The sequence below is a fragment of the Haliaeetus albicilla genome, chromosome 3 (genome assembly GCF_947461875.1).
Source record: "Haliaeetus albicilla chromosome 3, bHalAlb1.1, whole genome shotgun sequence".
Lineage (NCBI taxonomy): Eukaryota > Metazoa > Chordata > Aves > Accipitriformes > Accipitridae > Haliaeetus > Haliaeetus albicilla.
The window spans coordinates 54,930,890-54,954,250 of record NC_091485.1 but is presented as its reverse complement, the minus strand read 5'-3'; the positions used below and the strand labels follow the sequence as shown (position 1 = coordinate 54,954,250).

Below are 23,361 nucleotides of genomic sequence, written 5' to 3'. Positions count from 1 at the left end.
AATCGAGTGTTAAGAGGATTAAGATATCGTAATTACAACTACTTGGTACAGAAATGGGGGCTTTTATTTGTGCATGTTGACATTGTGGACATGCAGCTTTAACATTTTAAATTGATTCACCTCAATTTTCTGGAGCATCTCCATGCAGAAAAACCACCTGAGGTGGCAGCATGCCTTCATAAAATCTCTGCTGGCAAAACCCACCCTGAGACAAAGTGCAAAAGAGATGAGACTGGGTGGCCCTGCCTCCAGAGGGTTAGTCTGGCTTAGAGTTACCTTGTTGAAATCTAGCGTGGGGAAGGTTAGAGCCACGGAAGCAAAGATCTTTGCTAAGAACCTAATTAAGATGACTGCAGGCATGAAGCCTGGTCAGACCTTGCCTGAACACAGAAGTCAGGGCTTCAGCGCTAGTGTGGACAGGACCTTTGTGTCGAGTCTTCAGGGATGGTTCTGGGAATGGCTTACAGCCCCCTGAAGCTGCACTGATTTAAAATGGGCTGTGAGGCATTTCCTGATTCTTCATTTATGGAAATGAATGCAGACTAAAATTTTTGTACTGCAGTTTCTGGGAAATGCCCAGGCTGGCAGGTGGTGATGACTCTTTTACAGGTGCCTGCGCTGCAAAACTTCTCCAGCGCACTATAGAGGTTTCCTAGCAACTTCCATGGTCTTTGTGCTCAGATTTGTTTTGAGATGTGGGCCATCACAAAACAGTATTTCTGTCTATTTAAACTAGTTTAGTTCTTTTAAGCTGGCAAGGCAAGTGCAGTACAGCAGCAGTGTCTGATTTATATCCTTTTCAGCTATTCCCTCCAAAACTAACAAAAACCTGAACCAATGTAGGTGGGTTTCTCACTTTTTTTTTCACTAGCCAGATTACCAGTCCATTGCTTAAATAGCTGAACAACAGGAAAACTCCTAATCCTTCTTAAAAAAAAAAAATACACAGGAGCAATGTTTTCTCTGATCTCTGCATCTATTACATTCTTGCTGAGCTGCTCTGGCATATCTGAAACCAACAGATGTTGATCATGTGCTTTGGACAACTCTTTCCAAATATGTGACAGACATCACATTTTTGAGCCAAAAATGCTCTTAAAACCGAGCAAAACCAAAGTAGCTAAACCATGCTAACCTTTGTGCGTGTGCGTGTGTATCCAGTTTAAAATCGGCCATAGGTTTTAAGTCTGTAAATTCACTGATAGCATCCAGGTTTGAATATGTTGAAGCATTTATTCAGTATTTTGTATTGGCTCAGACAGTCAGCTTGAAATGATAGCCTTAACTAGAAAGGAAGTGAGGGAGCGATTTGGTGAGTGGAGCAAACTTGAAAGAGTTTGGGTGTAAGGGGATACAGAAGAGAAATCCAGATTATCCCCATCTCCTAGAGCAGCACTGAGACATTATGTGTTACTGAAGTCATTCACTAGACAAATATGTATTTCTTCAAAGATAGCGGAGGGGAAAAAACTACTCCCCCCCTCATTTAGCAACTGGAAAGTGAATGCCAAGCGCCTCAGTGTTTTCCTTGGCACCTGTGCTGCTCTGTGAGCTCCCTCATAGAGAACCATGAGCAACTGAAGTGCAAGAGGAGATGTGGAGTCAAGTCCCCCCGTGCTGCAGCCAGACTCCCTCCTGCCCTGAGCAGGATCCGACCCCGCATGACACTGAACAAACCCCATATTCACGGGGCTTGGCATTCCACCTGGGCACAGCTGAAGCACAAACCCAGCCCTTCCAACACCACCCTACGTGAACTTTCTCCCTAGGCTTGGCTGTCACCATGACTATTTTAACCCAGCATCAGGCACCTCCATTACAGATTAGCTGCACTTACACTCTTGAGTGTGTTGGGGATTTGCCAGCTCCTGCCATTTGCCATACTCCACTGCTACAAACCATTGGCTTTCTTGCTCAGCACTAGTGTTTGTACCAATGTGGCTATGTCAGCTGTTGGCATCGGTTGCAGAGATCAGGGCAAGCTTCCAGAGCAGATCAGGCCTTGGATTTCTATCAAAACCCATCTGTTCTTGGCTGAGAGTTATTCCCACCACCTTTATAGGTGGGTGGGATAGTGAGCTATTGAACCCACAAATTAGCACAACATGGAGCTCTTTTAAGAGCCTTCCTCTCCAGAAAGTCAAGGCTGCTACCACATCTTGTGTACACCAGCCAGCTGAGTGAGCTAGGAGGACTTCTAGCTGATGGTGTCAATTGTTTTTAAAGTGTTACTGCACTGCTAACATTTGAAAAACAATTTAATATTTCTCCCATGACAGTCACTTCAAATACTCTGGAAACAACTCGTACGAAACAGCGGACAACAGCCACGATGCTTGTCTTTTCTGAGGTGCCCAGGTTGGATTTGGGTACAGCTGGTGCCAGGCAGGACTACAAGGTGAACGTTGCAGCAAATACACCTCCTCCATCAACCTAAACCCACTTGATCATCGGTCACGTGCCAGAGGGTTAGCCTCACACCTCAGGCCCTGCCACGGGAGCGTTGTAATTAAAGAGCGCAAGGGCTGAAAGGAATTCAGGCAGAGCTGCTGTGGCAGCGCTCCCTCCGCAGCCAGCTGCAGCTCCAAGGGTTAACTCTCTGCTGCCTGCCTCCACAAATCTGCATAATGCCTTGCGTTTGGCAGCTCATTTGCATAATTTTAAATGACTCTTTTGTCTTGAAAACAAGATCTAAAACACAGCTTCAAAAATAAGTGGTAAATATTAACATTTCATACGCTAAGAAGGCTCAGTTAAGTCCATTTGTCTGAACTCATCAACTGAGGTTGTAAAAATAATTTTAACAACGCGATGTTGTTTCTTTATTGCAGAGCCTTGAGTGTTCTTTCCCAGGGCCATTTTGACTATGCTAAATGAGGTCTAACGTGCTCACCCACCCCACACAGAGGGGCTGAAGCTGGCCTACACACGCTCAGACCATCCGGAGGGCTCAGCAGCTCCAGCCTTTGCGAGGGGGAACTGGAGAGACAATGCCAGCAGCTGGAGACCGAATCCCTGTCATCAGCACGTCGTTATCATCCTTATCGGGGATGGGCTTCCCTCCAGGCTGCAGATGTGTACCCAGTGGTGTCAACACACCGGTATGAGGTCAGTGTCCCACCTCCCACTGCCATGAGGGATTCGGCTCACCAGAGGATGGATACCCACATTTCACCAGCTGAATCACACACCCAACTCCATCGACTGCTGTAATGAAGTCTCCACTGACTAGAGTGGGAGATTAGACACCTAAATTCAGGGATCTGTTGTCTGGATCTGATTCCCACTCCAAGCTCAGCTGACAGCCTGTGAGTTGGTCTTTGCAGGCTGAGCCTCATACCTCTCAGCTCTTCTCTCCCTCATCTTGGGAGACAGATACAAAGCACTGTGTCTTCTACTCGCGGTGATGTGTTTCAGTGTAGCAGAAGGGGCTATTAGCCTGAACTGGCACTTCAGCATGTTTTAAATCATAGTTTATCAGAGCAGCAGAATAAATCCTAGGAAACAGGAAGTCAAATAGATAAGATATGCATTTAACAGTAAACTGACCTGTCGTTATGACTGAAGCCTATCTGAACTCCTGCCCCAGTGCCTTACATACTCTAAGTTTCTTTACATTCCTCAGGCAAAGACCTGTAATTTCTGTATTAAAAAATTTACAGCATTTCTAAATGGGACATCCCCAAACAACGCACTTGTGCTCTTGACTTTGCAGTCCCAAAAGCTAGGCGACACCAGAAGACATTTCTCGCTCGACACCAGCTCCCCACCAGCAGCGTGCCCAGCAGGCGCCCTGCCCAGAGGAGCAGCCGAGGGGCAGGAGGGCTCGCTGCCTCCTCCCCTGCCAGCAGGGAAGCTTTCAGCAAATCTAGCTGGGTCTAGGTAGTTTGTATGGGGAAAAGGACAAGTGTAGGTATGTAATCCTGAGTGAACAGAGCCGTCAAATACTAACAAGTTTCTACCCGGCATGTTTAGTTCAGTTTTTCTTTTGCCCAGTGCTCATAACTCAAATTCAGGTGAACTTTGAAGCTTCCTGCAAGTGATAATATACTGACTGCCCTCCTTCAGACTCTAGTGGCACTACAGTTTTCAAAAAAATGTTTCAAAGATGATTTAGGGCCATCTTTTTCTATCTTTGCTTTTAGCAGTAGCTAAACGTTTTACTTGACACTTCTGTTAAAAATTAGACAAAGGCAGATATGCGGTATTAAACATTTCAGCCCAAATAATTAAAGCCGGATAAATTTACAAACACTCCGGTTCACCTCAGTTTATAGCAGTAGGCAACATTCATTGCAAGTGAAACTACTTGTATGTTCAGTCAGTAGCAAGTCATTCTGTATTTGCAAACCTGCCTGCAGTTTCATGTTAACTACCGACCCATCTATCTAAATACACACACCAACACATACGCAGGCACATACAACAGACAAGTGTTGTAATTGCTGTTACTCACAATAAAATGTTCATCCATCAGCTGTGTCCCTTTCCTCCTACACTGCAATGGAAAAAAACCTTCCAGACTATTTATTCATATTTTCTTTTCTCCATTAGTTTCACTGAAGCTAAATGTTAACCATCAAAGCAGTTCCCAACACAGGTCTCTGTACTGCATCTCCTACTGACCACTGCCCCCACTGCACTTTTTTTTCTCCCTTTCAGCACTGAAGGTCCATCACCATGAAAATCCTAAAACTTCATTTCATGGGACTCCCATCTGTTAGAGCTGCCTCTCTTCACATGAAGTCAACATCTTTTTTTTTTGACATTTAATCACTTGCACGACTGGTTGTGATGACCCACTGCAATTATGTTCTCAGCTTGGGAACATGCTACAGGGACATGGAGGAACAGTTAAAAAACGGTCATCCTGTTCTATATAAATGTCCTTAGTGATTTAAGGGGGGAAAAACAAAGAAGAAAAAAACTCACAAGATTTCTAGGAGAATGGTGAGATCTTTCCTGAAAGCAAAGCCCATCATTTAAAAGGAACTGGGTGGTCCAAGAGATGAGAATGTTTTCACCCCTGGAAAGCTGTGTTTGAAACTGTGCCTGCATGCCCATGACAGGAGCCTCTGGCTGCTGAAACGTGGAAGAGCTATTTCAGAAGGGACAGTGAATTTGCAGCCTCTGTGTACACTCATTCTGCACAGGCCAAACTTGCCTGAACAGCTACTGTTTATCACTTCTCAAATGACACAGCCTCTGGTTTGCTTAAAATGCCAGCTGTAAATGGAGGCTGCTTTGGAGCTGTTTCACGAGCAGATCAGTTTTCTCTCTGTGTGCCTGTGTTTTGGGTTCAAAACTTGTCTCCCTCTCACCACCCTCCAGTTCACATTGCAGAGCAGTCTGAAAGCACAAAACCTGGCCTTCTTTGGGGTGAAACCAAATGGAAACTTGTGCTCCCAAAGTGCAGCACAATCTCTGGGTAAGCTGTGGATGTTCAGTCCGTGAGGTACTCCTAAAGCTGGCCAACACAGACCCTGTCAAAATGCAGCAGTGCAGATGCCTGGGCACCCAGCACCCGCTGCTTTATGCTACACTTGACTCCTCTTGAATTTTAAGCATTTTTCAGCTGAAATTAAAACCAAATGCAAGAACTATCTACTATTTCTTTCTATATTATAAATAGCTGTCCATGACAGGTGGCTATTTGATGGCAGAGGAGCAGTGGCTAAAAAGTAGGCTACTACACAGAAAGGTAACTCCTGGCTCCATTGAAATCCATGGAATAATTCATTTGCTTTTGCCCTGGAAGGCCTCCACTCCTTTCCCTGCCAGAAACAAATTTACTCTGCAATGATTTCGGAAGGTGGTACGTGAATCAAGGCCTTACAGAACTATTGCTGTGAATGCAGTTCACCCTCACAATTTATAAAGGCAATTTTTTTCTGAAACTGCCACTTTTGAAGGTAAATATGGTTAAGGCAAGAGTAACTAACCCAATCAAATGGAACTAACAGGGAAATAAAAATCCTTTTTTGTCCAGTTAATCATCCGGACTCCCTTGGCAGCCTGCAGACAGATGAGCAGAAGGCAATTCCACAGCGAACCCAGACAACCCGCTAGGGCCACATACCTGCCCTTTCCGTTGCTAAAGTTCAATCAAATTCTATCTTTCCTTACCATGAGCTTACAGGAAGCCGCTCTGATGTAAATGAGCACAACTCCACTTTTCAGCTGCCTGCACAGGAACACCTGCCCAGGTGACACAGCCGACACAAAGCCGCAGAGATACACCCACCATGTATACTGTGCACACGAGCTCTGCCCACACCACCTTCCAGGGATGGTCACACAATGTGGCTGTCCACAGCCTCTGTTCCCAGGACATTCAGCTCCGGCACAGTGCCCAGGATGCCTGGTGACCTCCTCTTGTCACGCTTAGCTGCATTTGCCAGCAGGCAGGTCTGGTCTGCACATATAAAAGCCATCACGTAAACTTTTTGTTTGGGTCTGGACAAGAAGAGATGTCCTGGATGCCTAGTGAGAAGGAACAGGTGTTCAGAAGTGTCTCTGGGAGCTGGAAGAGAAGGATGCAAGTAAGGGGCTACAACAAGGGTAGCAAGCAATGTCAAGTGAGGGATCTGACAAAACAAAATCTCACGTCTGTCAGATACTGGTGGATCTAAAAACTCCACTGAGTACTTGGCAGAGACCTCACCTCAGTCCCAGACATACTGTGCCAACTCCCCTAAACAGAAGAAAGTAACCCTGACTATACACTAAAGAAAGGAGAAACAGATGCAGAATCCTAATTTCTAGCCCAGGAGTCCTTCACTGCAGAGTCAGGGAGAGGAAATGCCAAGCAGCTCAGACAAGAGAGGAGAAAGGAGATCAGGTACCTGCAGTATTGCCTGATTTTAAACAGATATATTTCAGTCCACGTGTAGTAGCAAGTGTTACATCAGCAGGCTGCGTGTCAAAGTGTCTAGCTCACCATATTAACTTCTGAATATCTGAGGTTCTTTCGGCCAAATTTTGACACAAGGTTCTGGTCTCAGAGATCTGTTAGCTTAATTGACCCAAGTATCAGAGAGAGGGGGCAGGAGAACCGATTAGTACCACAGCTAAAGGAAAGACTGCAGCAGAGCTCGACTTTTTTAGTCACTGGACAATCCACACACAGGGCAGAGAGAAATGGTGTGTGCACTATTAGACACTGAAGAACCCACTGTAAGAAAAAAAATCCACAGGAAACAAGTTTTCATTAGCTCTGAACCTTACTAAGCTACCTACTCTTTTGTGGCCTTAAACCATACTTCTTAAAGACCAGTATCATTTTGTGCACAAGACAAATGATTTTTCTATTACAGCGACCTCTTCACTTGACAGCCAGGTACAAGTTAGAAAATAAGAGATTATAAACACTCAATACCTGGCATCAAGATGAAGTTTAAGCTGTCATAAATAAGTAAAGTATAAAAAAAAATAATCAGGCTATGACAACCTGGGACATGAGCACAACAAAACGTAGTCCAGGACAGCAGAAAGAAAATGGCTGGCAGCGCAGTCCTCCTCTGCTGGAATTGTCTGATTTCTAGTGTTAACTTGCAAACTACGCAGGTACTTGTGTTGCAAAACACATGGATGTGGTTTAAAAGCCTGATGTTCCCAGCCCCAAACTACTCTCATGCTATACCTAGACAGAGGGAGAGCAAGAGGCAGCGAGGGACCTGCTTTGCTTCAGTTTGTGGCACAAGGCACAGGAAACAAAATTTTTCTTTGCAATGCACTTTGTTGCTCACTATAGGAGCTTCTGCTTGGCCTTGGGAATAATCTAGAAGCTGCAGTTTTCTGCACAACATTCTTGTTGACATTTCCAGGAATGCTGGCCTCATTTCTGCCACAGCAAAATACAATCTTATGCTGCCAGCCTGATGTCATCTCTGTTGACATCTGGAATTAACAGCCTGGAAAGCGCATACTGGGGCTCTCCTTAGCTGCCTGAAGCCTTTACTTCTGCCCAGGGCCTCCTCCTTGACTTCAGCACGCCACACCAGCCGCAGGCACCGCTGCCGGTGGTACACCTGCCAGCATCTGCTTGCACCGTTTACAGAGCAAAGTCCCTTGCAGTCCTCCTACCCTAATCCTCCCATCTCTAGCAGGTCCCCTCCCTTTAGAACTAACAGACTTCTGTGCAAAGCACCAGGCCTGCAGCTGCCGAGTGACTTTAGTGAGCGGTTGGGAATAAGTCTGCCCCATTGCACATAATTCAGAAGCTGTTTCCGATGGGAAAGTTCCTGATCTACTGGAATTGGACATGCATGGAGCAGGAAGCTGGATGAGATGACGTCCAGAGGTCCCTTCCAACCTGTGCGCTTCTACCTGTCTGAAAACTTCAGGAAATGCTGACCCTCGTCAAAACTCAATTTCAGACATAACAGCAATGATCCCACAGGAATTATTTTATATGGTATTTCCAAGCTGGCAAAAACTCTCATACAGTCAAGTATACCAGCAAGGAACTTGTTCTGCTGGTTGGGTGTTGGTGTATTTATAGCTGCACCTTCATAAGGAAGTTGCTGCTTTATCAGTATGCCTGAAAATAGCACCATCTATACACCGAGGAGTTGTGCAACACAGGGAACTAAATTTCTTAGGCCAAGACAGAAGTCCTGTCTTAAAGATACATTTTGTAAAGTAAGAAAATCTAGTTTGGTTCTTGATTTTTTTCATGACTTGGTAAATATGAACTTTTAAATACCATTTCAGTATCGGATGTTGTCATCCAACAGACTTAGACAATCCAGAGGACTTAGGAAAAGTCTTTTACTTTGAAGTTCTTAAAAAACAAAAGTTGTAAGAATAAACAGTTCTACTACCAGAAAGCAATTCTATTGGAGTCATTTCAGATAGTTAAAGGACCATCAAACTCTGTTACCTGAGTGAATATCTTCTAAGAAATGCATCAATGGACAAGACAGGCATTCAATGCATTGCCACTTACTGGTACTCCAAAAATCAACCAGTAAGATGCAGCCTTGCATCCTTGTTAGAGAAGTATGGGTGCTTCTGACAGTGTGCTGGAACTTCCACCGTGTTACAAACTCCTGTCAGAATAACAACATCATCAGCTGAACACTTGGTTTTGTGTCCTCTCATCTACACTTAGGATTAGTTGCCATTTTAGACAGCAGTATAAACTCTTAGTGTGAACAAAAGCTGACGTTTGCATTACTCAAGTTTATTCTGGTTCCAAGCACAATTTCCCGTGGAATCAATTTTAATTTTTTTTCCCATTTTTGCTTAAGCTGAGCGTTTGCATTGGCACAGCCATAGGCAATGGCTAAAACCGGGGTTCAGTCATAATGTAAATAAAGCTACAGAAAAGGATTACTTGGAAATGCCAGCAGAAGACTGCCTAGCTCTAACAGACATGTGCCCCCTTTGGGCTTTTCCAGCTCTTTTCCTGTCTTTTATCTAATAGGTTTCCATAACCCATTAACTTTTAAAGCTCGCGTGTGAAGGGTGGAAGGAAGAGAGTAATGGAAAGCTCTTCCTTACGCCTAGTCCCTAAGAGAACTCCACTGAACAAGTCACGTTATTTGGAAATGTAAAAGCTTTGGAGAACTACATCTTGATCCCCAGAGCAAGCACACATATCTCGAGCTTCCCAAACCCTACCAAAAATTCTTGAGAGCATTCCCAAGGATGCAACAAGACCTACTGCAGGAGTTCACGTGGCCCATCTTCCTACAGTTCAATGGAAAAGAGGAATGATTGTCAAAGGCAAATACCCCTTTTTTGTCTGGAAAAAAAATACGTAATTGAGATGCAAGGTTTTTCAGGTGACTGTCAAAACATGTGATTCTGATAAAATGACCGAGGTCAAGACAGCTTAGAAGAATCTCTCACTGCAATAAACAACATAAGTGTTTTCAGGGAAAGCATAAAGACTGATGTTCAAAGAAAAAAGAAAAAAAAAAAAGAAAAAGCAGTACAAAACTAACAAACTTTGGTACAATCAAATGCAGAACAATCCAAAACCTCTTAGCTCTGTCCTAACAGGGAAAAAAAAAAAAAAAGTAAATCATGGATCTACCAATTTTTTAAAATCACAGCTACTGCACTGTCTCACTACCAAACAGAATGAGTCCTGTTCCATGCCCCGTGTATTTCCAGAAACCTGCTAGGATTTTCCTTCTAGGATAAGCTAAATTACCTATTTGCATTCTTGAACCCATTCGAGTATCACTGTCACTTGAGAACAGAATATATGGGGAAACAGTGCCTGCGAATATGAAACCTGGAACACATCAACTGAATATTTCTTCTCTTAACCACATTTCCTCATGTTAATGACAACTGTATTGAAAAAAAACTTCACAAACTCCCCAAATCTTTGGGCTGCAAGCAGCTACATCAGCTGATTCTTGGATTAGCTCCTTTCAGCTGCGCTGGAGAAAGAGCCAGGGAAGAAAGGGAAGATGCGAAGTTGCAAAATTCCTTCGATTTGATAGTGGAGAAACAAACTGAAGATTCTCAGGGTTTATGATTACATGCCCTCGAAAATTAATTACAACTCACTGAACTAGGTTCTAGAATTTTTTTGTACCATTATCATGTGATTGCCAGCATTCCTCACACGCTAAAAAATTCCAAGCCGGTTTTCTAAATTTCTGATTTCCTGAAAATAAGCGAGAGCAGGCTGCAAAAGCAGCAAATTCCAGTAAAGAAAAAAAAAAAAATCAAAGCTTGGTATGATCCCAGCCAAGGTGTTAGTTTCTATAGAAACAAATGGCTGTTTTATTGACTTTGTTACTCAACTTTCAGCCAATTGAGATGTTAATTTGTTAAAAACAGCTCCATTTGCAAGGTATGCTCTCTTGGAACAGTACAGTCAAACCCCGTCCACAGGGAGGGCGCGCAGTCAGTGGCATCGAGCGCTTCATCGGCTTGGGAGAGAACTTTTTATTCTGATATACCACCAACCTCCCTGAAAAAGGGTGGGCAATTCTGGCTGTCGGAGGGAGGGCCGGCTGCGTTACTTGCAACTAGGAATCACAGAGCAAGCAGCCGGCTCTGGCGAGCAGGTGATGAAGGGCAGCGCGTTTGCACACACCTGCCGCCACCCGTGCACCGGGGGAGAGGCCTGTCGCACCCCCCCACCGCGGACCCCCCCGGAGACAGGCACGGCCTCACACACCCGCTCCCCTACCTCCATCGCCCACACCGCTCCGGCGGGCCGCACCGGCCCCGGCCCCGGCCCCGGCCCCGGCCGGTCACAGTGCCGCCCCCCGCCGCGCCGGCAGCAGGGGACCCGGCGGGGGCCAGCGAGCCGAGGCACGTGCCACTCACGGGGAACGGCTCGACTCGCGCAGCCCCGGCGAGCCCCGGGAAGGCGTTCAACGCGCTACAAGGCCGCGGCGCGGCGGGGAAGGCCGGCGGAGCGGGTCGGGGCGCTGCGGCCTGTGCCCGGAGAGCGCTGCCGGCACCGCGGCCGGGTCAGCCGCCCTCGGAGCCAGCCCGGCCGCCTGGAAGCGGCGGCGGCGGCGGCGCCGCCAGTCCCGCCCCGGCCCCCGCCGAGGGAGGCCCGGCCGCCGGGGGTGGGGGAGGGGCCCCGTCCGGCGCCTCAGGGAGCCGCGCGCGCCACCCCGCCCCCACCCCCCGCCCGCTCGCCCGCCCGCAGGGGAGCCGCTCGCCGGGGCACGTGGTGCCATACGTCTCTCGCGCATGACGTCACCGCGCTCCGCGAGGCCTCCCCGACCAATCGGCGGCGCGCTTAGTGGAGGGGCGCCGCGGGGCGGCGCGCGCGCCAGTCAGCGCGAGGCTTACACCGCGGCCGCGCGCCGCCGCCCCGCCCTCCCCGGCGCGGCGCACGGAGGGAGGGAGAAGGGCCCGCTGGAAGTTAAGATGGCGGCGCGTGTGTGAGTGCGGTGCGGGCTGAGCCTCCTCCCGGCGCCGTTGCGGCGGGCTCCTTCTTCCTCGCGCTCCGCGCCGCGGCGGGTGAGCCGAGGACTCCGCCGGCGGCCTCGAGCGGCCCCGGGGGAGAGGCGGAGGCCGAGCGCCCCCTCCCCCGCCGCCCCCCCCGCCCCCATTGTGTGCCCGGCCCCCGCCCGCCCGCCTCCCTCCGCCGGGGCGGGGGGGGCAGCGGCGGCGGCGGCGGCGCGCAACATGACCTCGATCCACTTCGTGGTGCACCCGCTGCCGGGCACCGAGGACCAGCTCAATGACCGGTGAGGGGCAGGCCGTGCGGCGGCGGGGGGCGGAGGGGAGGGGCCGGCCTGGCGGGGCTCGGCCCCCTGTGGGTGAGGGGAGGGGCCGGTGGCGGCCGGCCGGAGCGCGGCGCGGCGGGGGCGCCCCGGGGGAGCGGCAGCGCCGGCCGCGGGGGACGTCCCGACCCGTCCCGACCCCCCCCCCCCCCGTGCCGTGCCGCGCCGCGCCGCCGTCCCGCAGCCGCAGCGCGAGGCCGCAGGGCCCTGGCGCTTTCCTCTCGGCGGCGAGGGGCCGCGCGGGCCTCTCCGGGCGGCCGCCGCCGTAAACTTTGCCAGCCGAGGGAGCGGGGGCGGGGGGGCCGTGACCTTCGCTGCGGGCCCGCCGCCCCGCGGCGGCCCCGGCGGGGACTCCGGCCTGCCAGGGCAGTCCCGGCGCCTGCCCGAGGAAGCGGGCTCCCCAGGATCCCTGGCCGAGGACGAGGAGGAGCGAGAAACGTGTCCGTGTATTAATCAGAGACGGAGCGAGGCAGACAATGCGGATGGGGGATCGCGGTGTGTGTGTGTGTGTGAGAGAGAGAGAGAGAATGACGGGAGCGAGGATAAAGAAGACGTACGCCAGGGATGTTACACGCGCACGTACCGCCAGTGTGCTCTGCCTTCTCCTTCACACATAGGTTTGTTTTCTTTAAATAAGAAAGGAGGCCCCCATCTCTAGATTACTGATTGTGTGCGGCTTGGCCGGGGTGGGAATGACAGCTAGAACAGAAGCGCAGCCTGCTTGGCTAACTTTATGTTGGGTTGGGGGAAGGAAATGAAATCGCAGGCTGGGGAGAAACTAGAATGCTTGGGAGAAAATAAATCCATGAACCGACTTTTCTTCACTGCTTGATGTGTATTTGACAGCACTCTGTGTCAAATATTTCTTCTGTAGCAGTTACTGATAGTGTGTGTTGTAGCTCGTAAATTTTACTTGTGCTCATTGATACAGAAATTCTTAAGAAACGTGCAACTATTCATCTTTAATTTCTTATAAATTTATGCATGAATAAATCGAAGTCTTTAATCATCACTGGGTAGAAACCTACATATTTTTTACACTAGAGATAAATGTTATTTAATTTTTATAAATAGTATTTAAATATTTATAAATCTTAGAAAGTATGGGCTCTTGGTTGTATTCTTCTGGTTTTTATCTTACCAGGTTTCAGAGTAGGTCAGGGTCTAGCTCACTTCCACTATTGTTTGTAGTTAGACCACTTTTCCTAGACCAATCTTTGCCGAGATGCCTCTATTAAAACTCAGATGAGGTTTGAGGGAAGTAGGTCATTGTAAAGATAAAATTTCTGCTGAACTACATCATCCATGCCCTTAAACAGGGAAAATAAACTTCTATTGATAAAATAGGTCCGAAACCTGACATGTGTTAGTGTGGAGTGTCTTTTTTTCCCCTTAACCTGATAATACATTTTACAGTTTCCTGCTTCCTAGGAGGCCTACCCATTCCTAAGGGATTGTTTGGCTCTCTCCACAGTAATACATTGAAATTTAACATACATCATATTCCTTTAGAGTGACAAACTGAGAGGTGATGCTGTACTAGGACTTCTTCCATTTCTTCATTGCACTGTTTTGATTTAGGGTAAGATCTAGGACTTTGAACTTGAAAGGACCCTAGTGGTTTTTCTTTTTCTTTTTTCTTTTTTTTATGTTGATAGGTCCTTGGAAAACATTTAGCATGTAATTATCACGCTTTGCTGAGAGTGAGAGAGCTCATCTGTTTTTTTCTTTAATGTCACCTGTTTTGTCGACTTACTGATGTTAAATATGATGCCCCTACAGTCTTCATAATGCTTCCTAATTTTTTTTAATTTCTAACACCCCACCCCACCCCCCCTTACCACAGCAGCAGCTCTTTAGAACTTCGATTTGATACAGGAAGCTTTATAATGTGTGATAATTAATATACGGAGAAAGCTGCAGAAATGCTATTAAGTAGTGACTTATTCTGAAAAATCAAGTGGCTCCTTGAGCTGAGCTGCAAGTCATAAATTTCCACTTCATAAATATAATTTTACTAGAAGTGTGGTAGCTGTGTATCAGAACTTGTAATGCAGTGAAATCAGAATGATTCATAAATAGTGTTGAGGCACACACATATGTGCTGGAAATGCCAGTTCAATTTTATCAGTAGCACTGCTGCTTATTACTGTTCTGTCAATATAGATCAAGATCCAGACAGGTTAACAAATTCTCATATATATGCTCATAGAAGTTAAGATCTTGAGACATCTCATATCTCTATGATGTTTCTTTCCCCCTCTCACACTTTATAGGCTTTTTTTGAATCTGTGCTGCAGACAGAGGTCAGTAGCCCAAGTTAGGGTTTTTTTTCTGTCTGCATTCTGAATGATAATTGCTTCTCAAAATCTGATTTTGGGACCCTAATTCTGCATTGTATGCTTTTATGTGTAGTGTATGTAGAACATGATCAATTGTATTGCTTTCAGTAATGCATCCATGTTCTACATCTAAGGAATAATCACATTTTAAAACACAAGGGATTTATCAGTGCAGTCCTTGTTTGTTCAGGATACATGACAGTTTTGAATTTTTATAATAAAGTATTTGATACGTTATGCTTAATAATCAGCATAGATGTGTGAAGGGGGTGAAGTGTGTTTGGAAAGCATCCTTCTGCTGAAGTATTGCTGTGCTCTTAAGCAGTCTCCAAGGTGTGAAGAAGTAGTTTTCTTCAGTTTGGTTTGGCACAGTTTGTGGTAATCTGTTTTACAGTTTTTATTAGATTTTCTGTGTAATTTGTTATCCCTCTTATTCATGCAGCAACTCGGAGAATGGTAGAACACTTCGAAGAAAAAAGGAAAAAGTAACTGTAGAACCACAAATAATTGGGAAGACTCCCAAGCACACTTACTCATCATCTGAAAGTACTTCTTAACTAGTGTTTTTGATAATACTACCTTGATGGTAGTTATTAGACCGGTCTCAAATAAGTTGAAGCAGTGTTGGCTTGTTCATGGTATTCACTCAGATGTCTGGAAGCTAGTTGCGCTGAAGAGAGCTCATAGAGGACAAGTTTATATTTAGTTTTGCAGTTGTATTAGGATTCATTTTTTGAAATGGATAGTAGGCTGAACTTCTGTTTAGGAAGAACTGACGTAGTTAAGCTTTTTCTGGTAAGTTTATTAAGAAGATAGGTAACCTGGAACTTTTCCCCAAAGCAATTTGTTCTCTGCAAACTGAATATGATAAGTTTAACGGGAGAAAAATTATGTATGGCCTGCAGTTTTAGGAACAACTCCATGAAGTATTTGGGGTAGAAATAATTAATGGCTTTAGTCTTTGAAAAGGGATGCCCAGCTTCTGTTGCAGTGGGTGTTAGATGTATTTTGTTGATATCTACCTCTTTCATGTATGTCTCAGGGTTGGAGACTTTGTGCTTTGTGAAGGAAGTTTGACACACAATTTCATAGATAAGTCAATCTTAGTAAATTCTTCTTAGTGTATTTCTTAATTTTATGTTGGGTTAGGAAGTGGGTGTAACCATGACAAATAACCATTTCTTGGCTATTATGAAATGTCACAGGAGCAGTTTAACTTTCTACTCTGTAGAATGAGAAGGGGAGTCTTTCACCTTCCGTGAATGGCTTTCCGTACATGAACTAACCTTCAGGAACAGGATTCGTCTCAAGGCTTTGCCTTTGTTTTTACCTTATACTAAGAAAATTCTTGTCAGCTGAGCCATTTAAGTCCTAGCATAGGGTAAGATGTAATTTTTGAAGTGGTCATCGACACAATGTTGATGTGCTTTTTTTCTCTCCTCTTGAAGATGAGATGTAATGAATTTGGTTAAATTGAGGGTATTCTGAATTTCAGATGAGTGTTAAGAAGTGGTATGTAGTAAATTTTCTCACAGTAAGGTCTTTGAAACAAGTAATGTGACCGAGAAGGGTTCGTTCAAAGCTTCAGTGAGTATTTATGTACAGTCAGCTTTGGGGGAAGAAAGGATTATCTTGCTCTTATGTGAGTTTGTTTTTCCTTAATAATATATTCAGTGGCTTTCTCTATTACTCAAATACTACTTACTTGAGGCCATGCCTGAAATGAAAAATTAACTAGTGTACTTTACATTTCCCACATTGTTTACACCCTCTGATAATCAATTTCCATGGAAAAAGTACCTAGCAAGAACATACCCTTTTAGTCTGTGCCTGTGTTATCTCGTAGCTTATATACATGAAGACATCATTTCAAGGTAACAGGCAAGTGATCAGTGGATATGTGGGCTGCTGCTCTGGCAGATTTTGTTACACCCCCCTCCCCTTGCATTCACTGATGAGCAAATCTGTTAAAAATCCCAAGCAGATGTTGCTGGAAGGAGCTGGTGTAGGGTGTGGTATGATTCTGCTCAGGGAGCCAGCAGGGATGTGGAGCTGGTGTCCTGGCCCCACTTGTCTGCAGGAGCCATTGGCAGAGGGGGAGAGAGTGTTCCTGGTAATGCAAGTGTTTGTTTAGCCCCAAACTCCCTCTTCTGTGTCCACAGGCGTGCTGGGAGAGTACCTGTCCTCTTGTGGAGAGGAAGGCAGCCCGAGCATGAACTTCCTTGCTGTTACTTGCATGTAATCTGCATTGCAGCTCAAAGCTGGGGATTGACTGACTTGTTCTTAAATAGAAAACCTGCAAGTTGTGTGCAGACAATACAGTACTTCTTTTAGCTCAAGTGATTTATTTTGGTGTGCTTTAAACCATTTCCTAATCTACTTTAGCAAAAGTGAAGTTAGCCTGCCTCAAACAGGAATAGATGGTTTAATTACAGGGAAACCATTGCTGATGTAGTACTTTAATTCCCTGAGTTGCAGTTGCTTGATGAGACTTTAGTAATGGGAGAAGTGTTGACTTTGTTTTTAGGATTAATTTCCTGAAAGCATAACAAAATTTAAATTGACTTCTTTTAGAAGAGAGTGAGGGAGTGGCATGACTATCGTGGCGTTATTATTAGTAGTATTATTATCATCAGACTTGTAGTTGGAAATGCTTTTTTAAAAATAAAATGTTTAGCTGCATCAAAAGGTTTGCACCACCCACTGGGGTTGTACAGACCATATAGGATTCATACATTGAGAAGCAGTGCATTAAGATTTGATCTTATTTCAGTATTGTTATTTAAGGATGATAATTTGGGAAGTTAGGCATCAGAACTTACCCATAAGCATTATTTCATATCTGGTTGAATGTGAAAGGTTGCTTATACACAGGCCAATAGTCTAGGCCTTTTTGGACTTTGCTCTGCCAGGGTCCTCTTCTGGTTACAATTGTTTGCTATGCCCCAGGCACTGCTTTTTAGAGAGTATGTATGTTATTGGCTGTGAATGTTCTTGCTGAAACTTTCCTGGGATCAGTCAAAGTAATTGCTCTCTTCTGAAGGGGAGAGGTTTGTTTTCCCTGCTTCTTACCTTGCACTAACTTTAAGTGTCTGATCTCACAATAAACTGACTTAATTTGCTAAAATGATATAAAGCTAACCCTGGTAAAGTGAAATGAACACAGTTTTGTGGATTAGGAAGTTGAACTGGTTTATCTCGTGGTTGGGTGAGCATCAGAGTAGATAGATAAAAAAGGGGGGATTTTTAAAAGTGCTGCAGGAAGGAGAATTGGAGTGAAGAATGGGGAAGAGGAAGCAGGGTTCCATTTTGAAAGCAGCAAGTTTATTTTGGCTACTGTAATGTGAAACTGTACTGTGAATGTGATCTGGGCTGAGAGTAGTTGTGACCTGTCACAAGGAATTTAGTAAAACAGTAATTGGGGCACAAATGTTGCCTCTTTTTTTCCTTCTCAAATTATCCGTGAGGTTTGAGCATATTTGTTGTTAGACCAATGGTAAAGTAAGATTAATGGAGTAAGATATTAATAGCCATATTTTAAGGTTGGCAATGCAAGTCAGAGCTGCCAAGAACAACTTTTTTTAATTCTAAGAACAGTAAGGTATCAGTCAACGACATTTATGTGCTAATTCTTGGTAAAAGTTAAAATCTATAATCAATGGCATACTTTTAAGGTAATTTTGGTATAGTATTTATTTATGAAATGTTCTACTTGCCATGTAGGATACTTTTGTAAAAAGATGTTTGTAAAAAAAAAAAATTGTAATTAAACCATAAAATAGACATAAAGGGTATGACACTTTTTTCTCAAGCTGCCTAAAGTTTAAGTAGATAACTGTTCAGTATGCAACTACATTTAGGTGAAAAATTACTTAACACTTGAGAAAAACAACCAGGGATGTACCTAAGCATGGCAAGCTCTGCAGTGTGTTGTAGCTGCCTTTTTACAGCATGGTTAACTGTTCATGACTTAAATGAAATAGATGGTAGTATGTATTTGAAAATTACATAAAGAAGAAGGGGTTTCAAGGTAGCTTTTATTGTAGTGATTACACTAACAGCAATCTAGGTAGTTAAACTTGCAAGATGCTCCCTGTAAAGGCTGCTGTTTTGTCTTTGCATTAACTCAGCAGCCACTTACGCAGAAGAAAACCATATACAAAAACTACTTGTGCTTTTCAGTTGCACAGACATTTTTTTCTTTTTTTAAGCTTGAGTTCAGTGAAGTCCACTAAGGATTTGGCTCTTAGTAAAAACTTCACACAGAAGACTGTAGTAGTTGGCATATGTATAAGCCTCAGAGAAAACATGGGGACAAGGCCTAGCTGTAGTGGCTAGAGGATTTTAAATTCGGAGGAACAATGAGAAGAAAAAGTATTGAAATAAGTGTGCAAATGTAATTTTCGAGGTGCACATGTGTTTTGTCCAAAACTGTAAGCCTGTCAGTTTAAATGAGGATGGTCACAGCACTAGTTAGTCCACTACAGCTATAATTATCCAGGTTTCAGATCTTAATTCTTTTCCCTTTCTGGCATAGAACTGTTTTGACAATAAACTGTGCTCTACTTTTTAAAGTCTTTCTGTGCCTAAACAAAGCAGTCAACCAACACTGCTTCCTTTTCTCTTACCCTTCCCCTCCAAGGAAAATTAACTGTTTTGTTTCAATTTAAAGAGCTTTTTGTTACGTTTGAGGGAGAACACGTTTGCCTATTCTAAACACTTCAAACGTACTGTAAAACTGAGTAGAAAGGTGTAAGGTGGGTGCACTGGTCATCTACATTTATGTAGAGCTGCCAGTTTTGTTCCAACTGAGGAGTGATGTAACTACTGAATTTGCTATCTTTGAAAATTTTGTCTTCTTCTCACAAGTCTCACTGCTGCTGCCAGCATTTGTCAGGGGAATTTCTCATAGTAAATATGCTTCATCCTGTCTTTCAGCAAACCTTAGCTATTCTGCTTTGAAGTGCAGTGTGTTTTACAGTACCAATCCAAGTTTTGAATATTCATTTGCCACCCTTTTGTAACACATCAGCATGATTGTTTTGTTGCAGTTCTAAAAATGATCTTTAACATAGCATCTTACTGTTTGTCTCATTGGCTAGTTTTTGTAATCCCAAGTCTGTTGGTATTATGCTGTAAGATGTCTCTTAGTGATTTCTCAAATTGTTTACATCCACAATGGAGATGAAATGTGTATTATCTGTAATTTTGTTTTGGACAGCTTTTCTTCATTAAACTGGTTACTACCTTTTATCAGAAAAGGTGCCCCAAAATAGCTTTGGCCCCTTATGTTTCTGATTTAATTTTACATTATGGTGTTTTATTAAAGAATGCAGAATAAAAAAACCTTTGAAAACATTCACATGATTAGTACTATTTCGGACATTAACTGTGTTGGAACTTCTCACTATCATTGCTGTTTTATTGCCAGTTGTGAGGTCTGCCAGTTTAATTTGTGACAACGGTAGTGTAACTCAACAGATGAAAGCACGAAAGCTGCTGGAGACTTCAATAATGTTATGAAATTTGTCTTTGGAAAAAAAACCAACAAAAACAACACATTGAAAGAGGGTGTGTTTTTTGTTTGTTTGGGTTTTTTGCTTTTTACTCAAAGTAATCGATAGTGTGGGCAGTTGGGAATATCTTGAGTAATCTAGTGTGATTATACCCACACAGCTGTAGATTGCTTGTTCATTAGAACATAGCCCAGAAAGAAACTCTGTGCTCTGTACAGGAGGTTTGGTGGTATTACTTTCTGCAGCATGTTTGCCATCATCTCTAGTTAAGCTAGATGCTAATTTTTGTCTTTTTTTTTTTTTACGCTGTGTAGAAGTAGTGGTTGACTAGTTTAAGCCAAGCCTGTGTTAAAACAGCATTTTTAAAATTTGCTTACAATCTTTCATTATGCTTCATTCTCTATTCTCCATTAGGTTTCCTCAAACTCTCACCGTTTTCACCTTTGGGATAGATTGTCTTTTTATATACATAGGTAGTTCTGACACAATGAGAGAGAGCTTGATTGGGATCTCTGGATTCTACTAAAAATTACAATTTCACTATATAGTTTCCAGTGTGGAGTCTGGCATTAACTTAATATGGACAAATGTTTGTGCTACAGCATTTTTTACCAAAAACTTAACTGGAAAATAAATACTACTCCTGTGAATGCAGTTGAATGAAAGCTGTAGGCCTTACTCTGTTGTCATTTGAAGTCACTGGGGTTTGTGACTTCCTTCAGTAAGTGTGGTATTTTAATTTCTCATTCATCTTGCAAAATTAATTTTCTTAAATGTGTGTCTCAGTGTTTATTCTTCCATTTATGGTGTGAAGTTTTGCTGTTCTCTATCCAGCCTGAAAATGATCAGAGCTGCATTTTTTTTTCCTTTCTAGTAAATATCAAGAAGTGTTTTTCTAAAGAGTATTTATGGCTTTTAATCCATTTTATATTGTTTTTCTTTTTAATATAACTGAGTTATTGTTGTCTGACCTTTAATGAAGATCTCTTTCTTAGGTTGTTGAAACCCTTTTCTTCACCTTTGCCCATACTTAGTACATTAGTAACAGCAGTTTTCCCTCTCTCTCTTTTTTTTTTTTCCTTTTTCTTTTTTTTTTTTAAAACCATTATTTATGCAGTTTGCTGACTTTGGCAAAATGTATCTGTCTCTAGAGCAAGGATTTAAAGGTACTTAATAAAACATTCCAATGATACAAATCATAGCATCTTGTCATCGTGGGGCAGATTGGGTAGGCAGAACGTAATCTGGCTAGGATTGCCGTGCTCTTGATGGGAGGGCGTGAGGGGATAACAGGCTGTATGCTGGAATGGCCAAAGCTTGCTTTCTCTTGTGGTGCAGAATCTGTATCTGGCAAGATTTTTACCTGAAATAGTATGGCTGTAGGCAAAATGTGAAGCAGGAGGTAAGCAACGTGCTGCTTCATGAGTTCTTGTAGAGGAACTAAGATACTAGTTATGCTGAGGGGAAGCACTTGGACTCTTGTGGCTGCGGTACAGACAGCTGGAGAAGAGAAAATCAAAATCTGTTTTTCAGCAATGTATTGTGGTGAGCTGTGCACCTCAAAAGCTGGGGTTTCTTTTGAGTTATTTTGCCTGCAGTGTGCATCTGACAAAGCGATTTGGCTGCTTGTTTTTCTGGCATAGTGTTTGCTCTCAGCTGCCTGTGCCAGGCCTCATTCCATTCCTATCTAAATCAAAGATGCAGTGTCTGAGAAGAAGGTTATGAAAGATATATGTTTAGTAGAAGACAGTGCAGTGTGAAGAGGGAGTCCATGGTATTTAAACGGCAGTTTTTAACAAGTTTGAAAAAGTGACGCGCAGGTAATACTGTGATATCAGAGTTTTTGTTGAAGACTTCAAGCCCTGGAATTGGAGGAATTGGCAAGTAAAGGACTGGACATGCTAAACGATCTTTCCCTATTGCTGAAACTAATTCAGCATGTGAATAAGCATGCTGGACTTTATTGCAAGCAATTAGAATTCAGTGTCTTGTTTGTGCTTTGTTTTTAATAAAATTGTTTGTACAAAATATACTGTTGCTTTTCTTCAGCTGAGATGCACAAGTATTTAATAATGTGACCATTTTTAATTTTTAAAATATTTTTGTAGCATTTAAGTGCTCTAGTCAAAGGCCATTTTCCAACTTTGCACATAGTGGTCATGGCTTCCAAAAGCTTAGAGCAAGAATGAAAGAGGAAATGGTGGAGAGGTTATGATTTGGGTTCCCACAGTAGCCTCAGCTGGGACCAGAACCTGGCTCTCCTGGCTTTAAGCTGGTGTGCTGGTAAATACACAGCCTCCCTGGTGGCTCGTAATTAACTCTAGAAGGAGCTTTAAGGATCTATCACTATGAGACACAAAAAGGTTTTAAGATTTTTACAATGACTGGATTTTTATTGGTGATAGCAGGTTTTTTTAGTGGCATCACTACAGCAATGCGCTGACAATAAAAAATAGGATATTTTTCCCTTTGTCTAAATGTGGTCTTTTAAGTGTCACTCATAGTCAAACAAGTGTACAGCTTCTTAGCTACATTTTGGTAGTTAGCATTCGTATGTTGCTCAATATAGTAATACTGGCTTACGTTATTTCATGTGAGTATTTTTCAAGTATCCTTGAAGACAGCCACAGGGTGCTAAATTCCCATTATCCGCATTTTACTATAATGGAAAGATATACTTACTGAAATGATGGATAGCTAAATAGCTTACAAATTTCGTTGTTCTTAAGATTCAGAACTTGCACCTGAGTTGGTTGATCCAATTGTTTAGCTTTTAGTGGTCTTCTGGCTAAAGAAATATCCTTCTGGTAAACATTAAACAGAATTTTGTTGCAGCTACAAGGACTTTATGTAGTTGAACAGAATCTGGGAACACAGAACGATGATTTGATGCATTCTATACCAGAGAACAGATTTCTGTTTTGTATTGCCTGAATCTGTGACCCATATTTTTGGAAGTCTGCTGTCATAGAATAACATCAGATTGAAGCTGACTCATTCTCCTGTAGTGTATTTTTCTTTTTTCCACAGAAACACCACTAGGCATTTAGGCACCCTGTAGCTGTAGATCTACTTTACTACCAAATCCTCTGGATATTGTGCTAAATAACATATGTAGGTGTGCTGTAACTGCTTTGTGCTAGTCCTGTCAGGATCATACCATTTGTGATTTCTTTCTGCTTATATTCAGACTTTTCATTACAACTTTTTTTCAGAAAAGGTGCTATGCTGTGTCATAGCTATTTTAGGATTGGGTATTTGCTTGTGGTGATGTTTTCAGTGTCACTT

At 43.6% G+C, this 23,361-nt stretch overlaps 1 protein-coding gene and 1 long non-coding RNA gene across 3 annotated transcripts in view; one reads left to right on the top strand and one right to left on the bottom strand.

The window, feature by feature from the left end:
• Positions 1-54: 54 nt before the first annotated feature.
• On the bottom strand, positions 55-11,612 carry LOC138684810 (uncharacterized). Its single transcript, XR_011324102.1, has 3 exons — positions 11,162-11,612; positions 4,933-5,082; positions 55-3,497 (listed from the first exon to the last, which is right to left on the bottom strand). It is a non-coding gene; the product is annotated as an uncharacterized lncRNA (long non-coding RNA).
• Positions 11,613-11,820: 208 nt separating this feature from the next.
• The window catches only part of UBR5 (ubiquitin protein ligase E3 component n-recognin 5), a 94,580-nt gene continuing 83,039 nt past the window's right edge, over positions 11,821-23,361 (top strand). For both annotated transcript variants that reach the window (XM_069779813.1, XM_069779812.1), the window contains exon 1: positions 11,821-12,179. In XM_069779813.1, the coding sequence (XP_069635914.1) occupies positions 12,118-12,179 (62 nt within the window). In that variant the 5' untranslated portion in view covers positions 11,821-12,117. The remainder of the gene's footprint in view (positions 12,180-23,361) is intronic.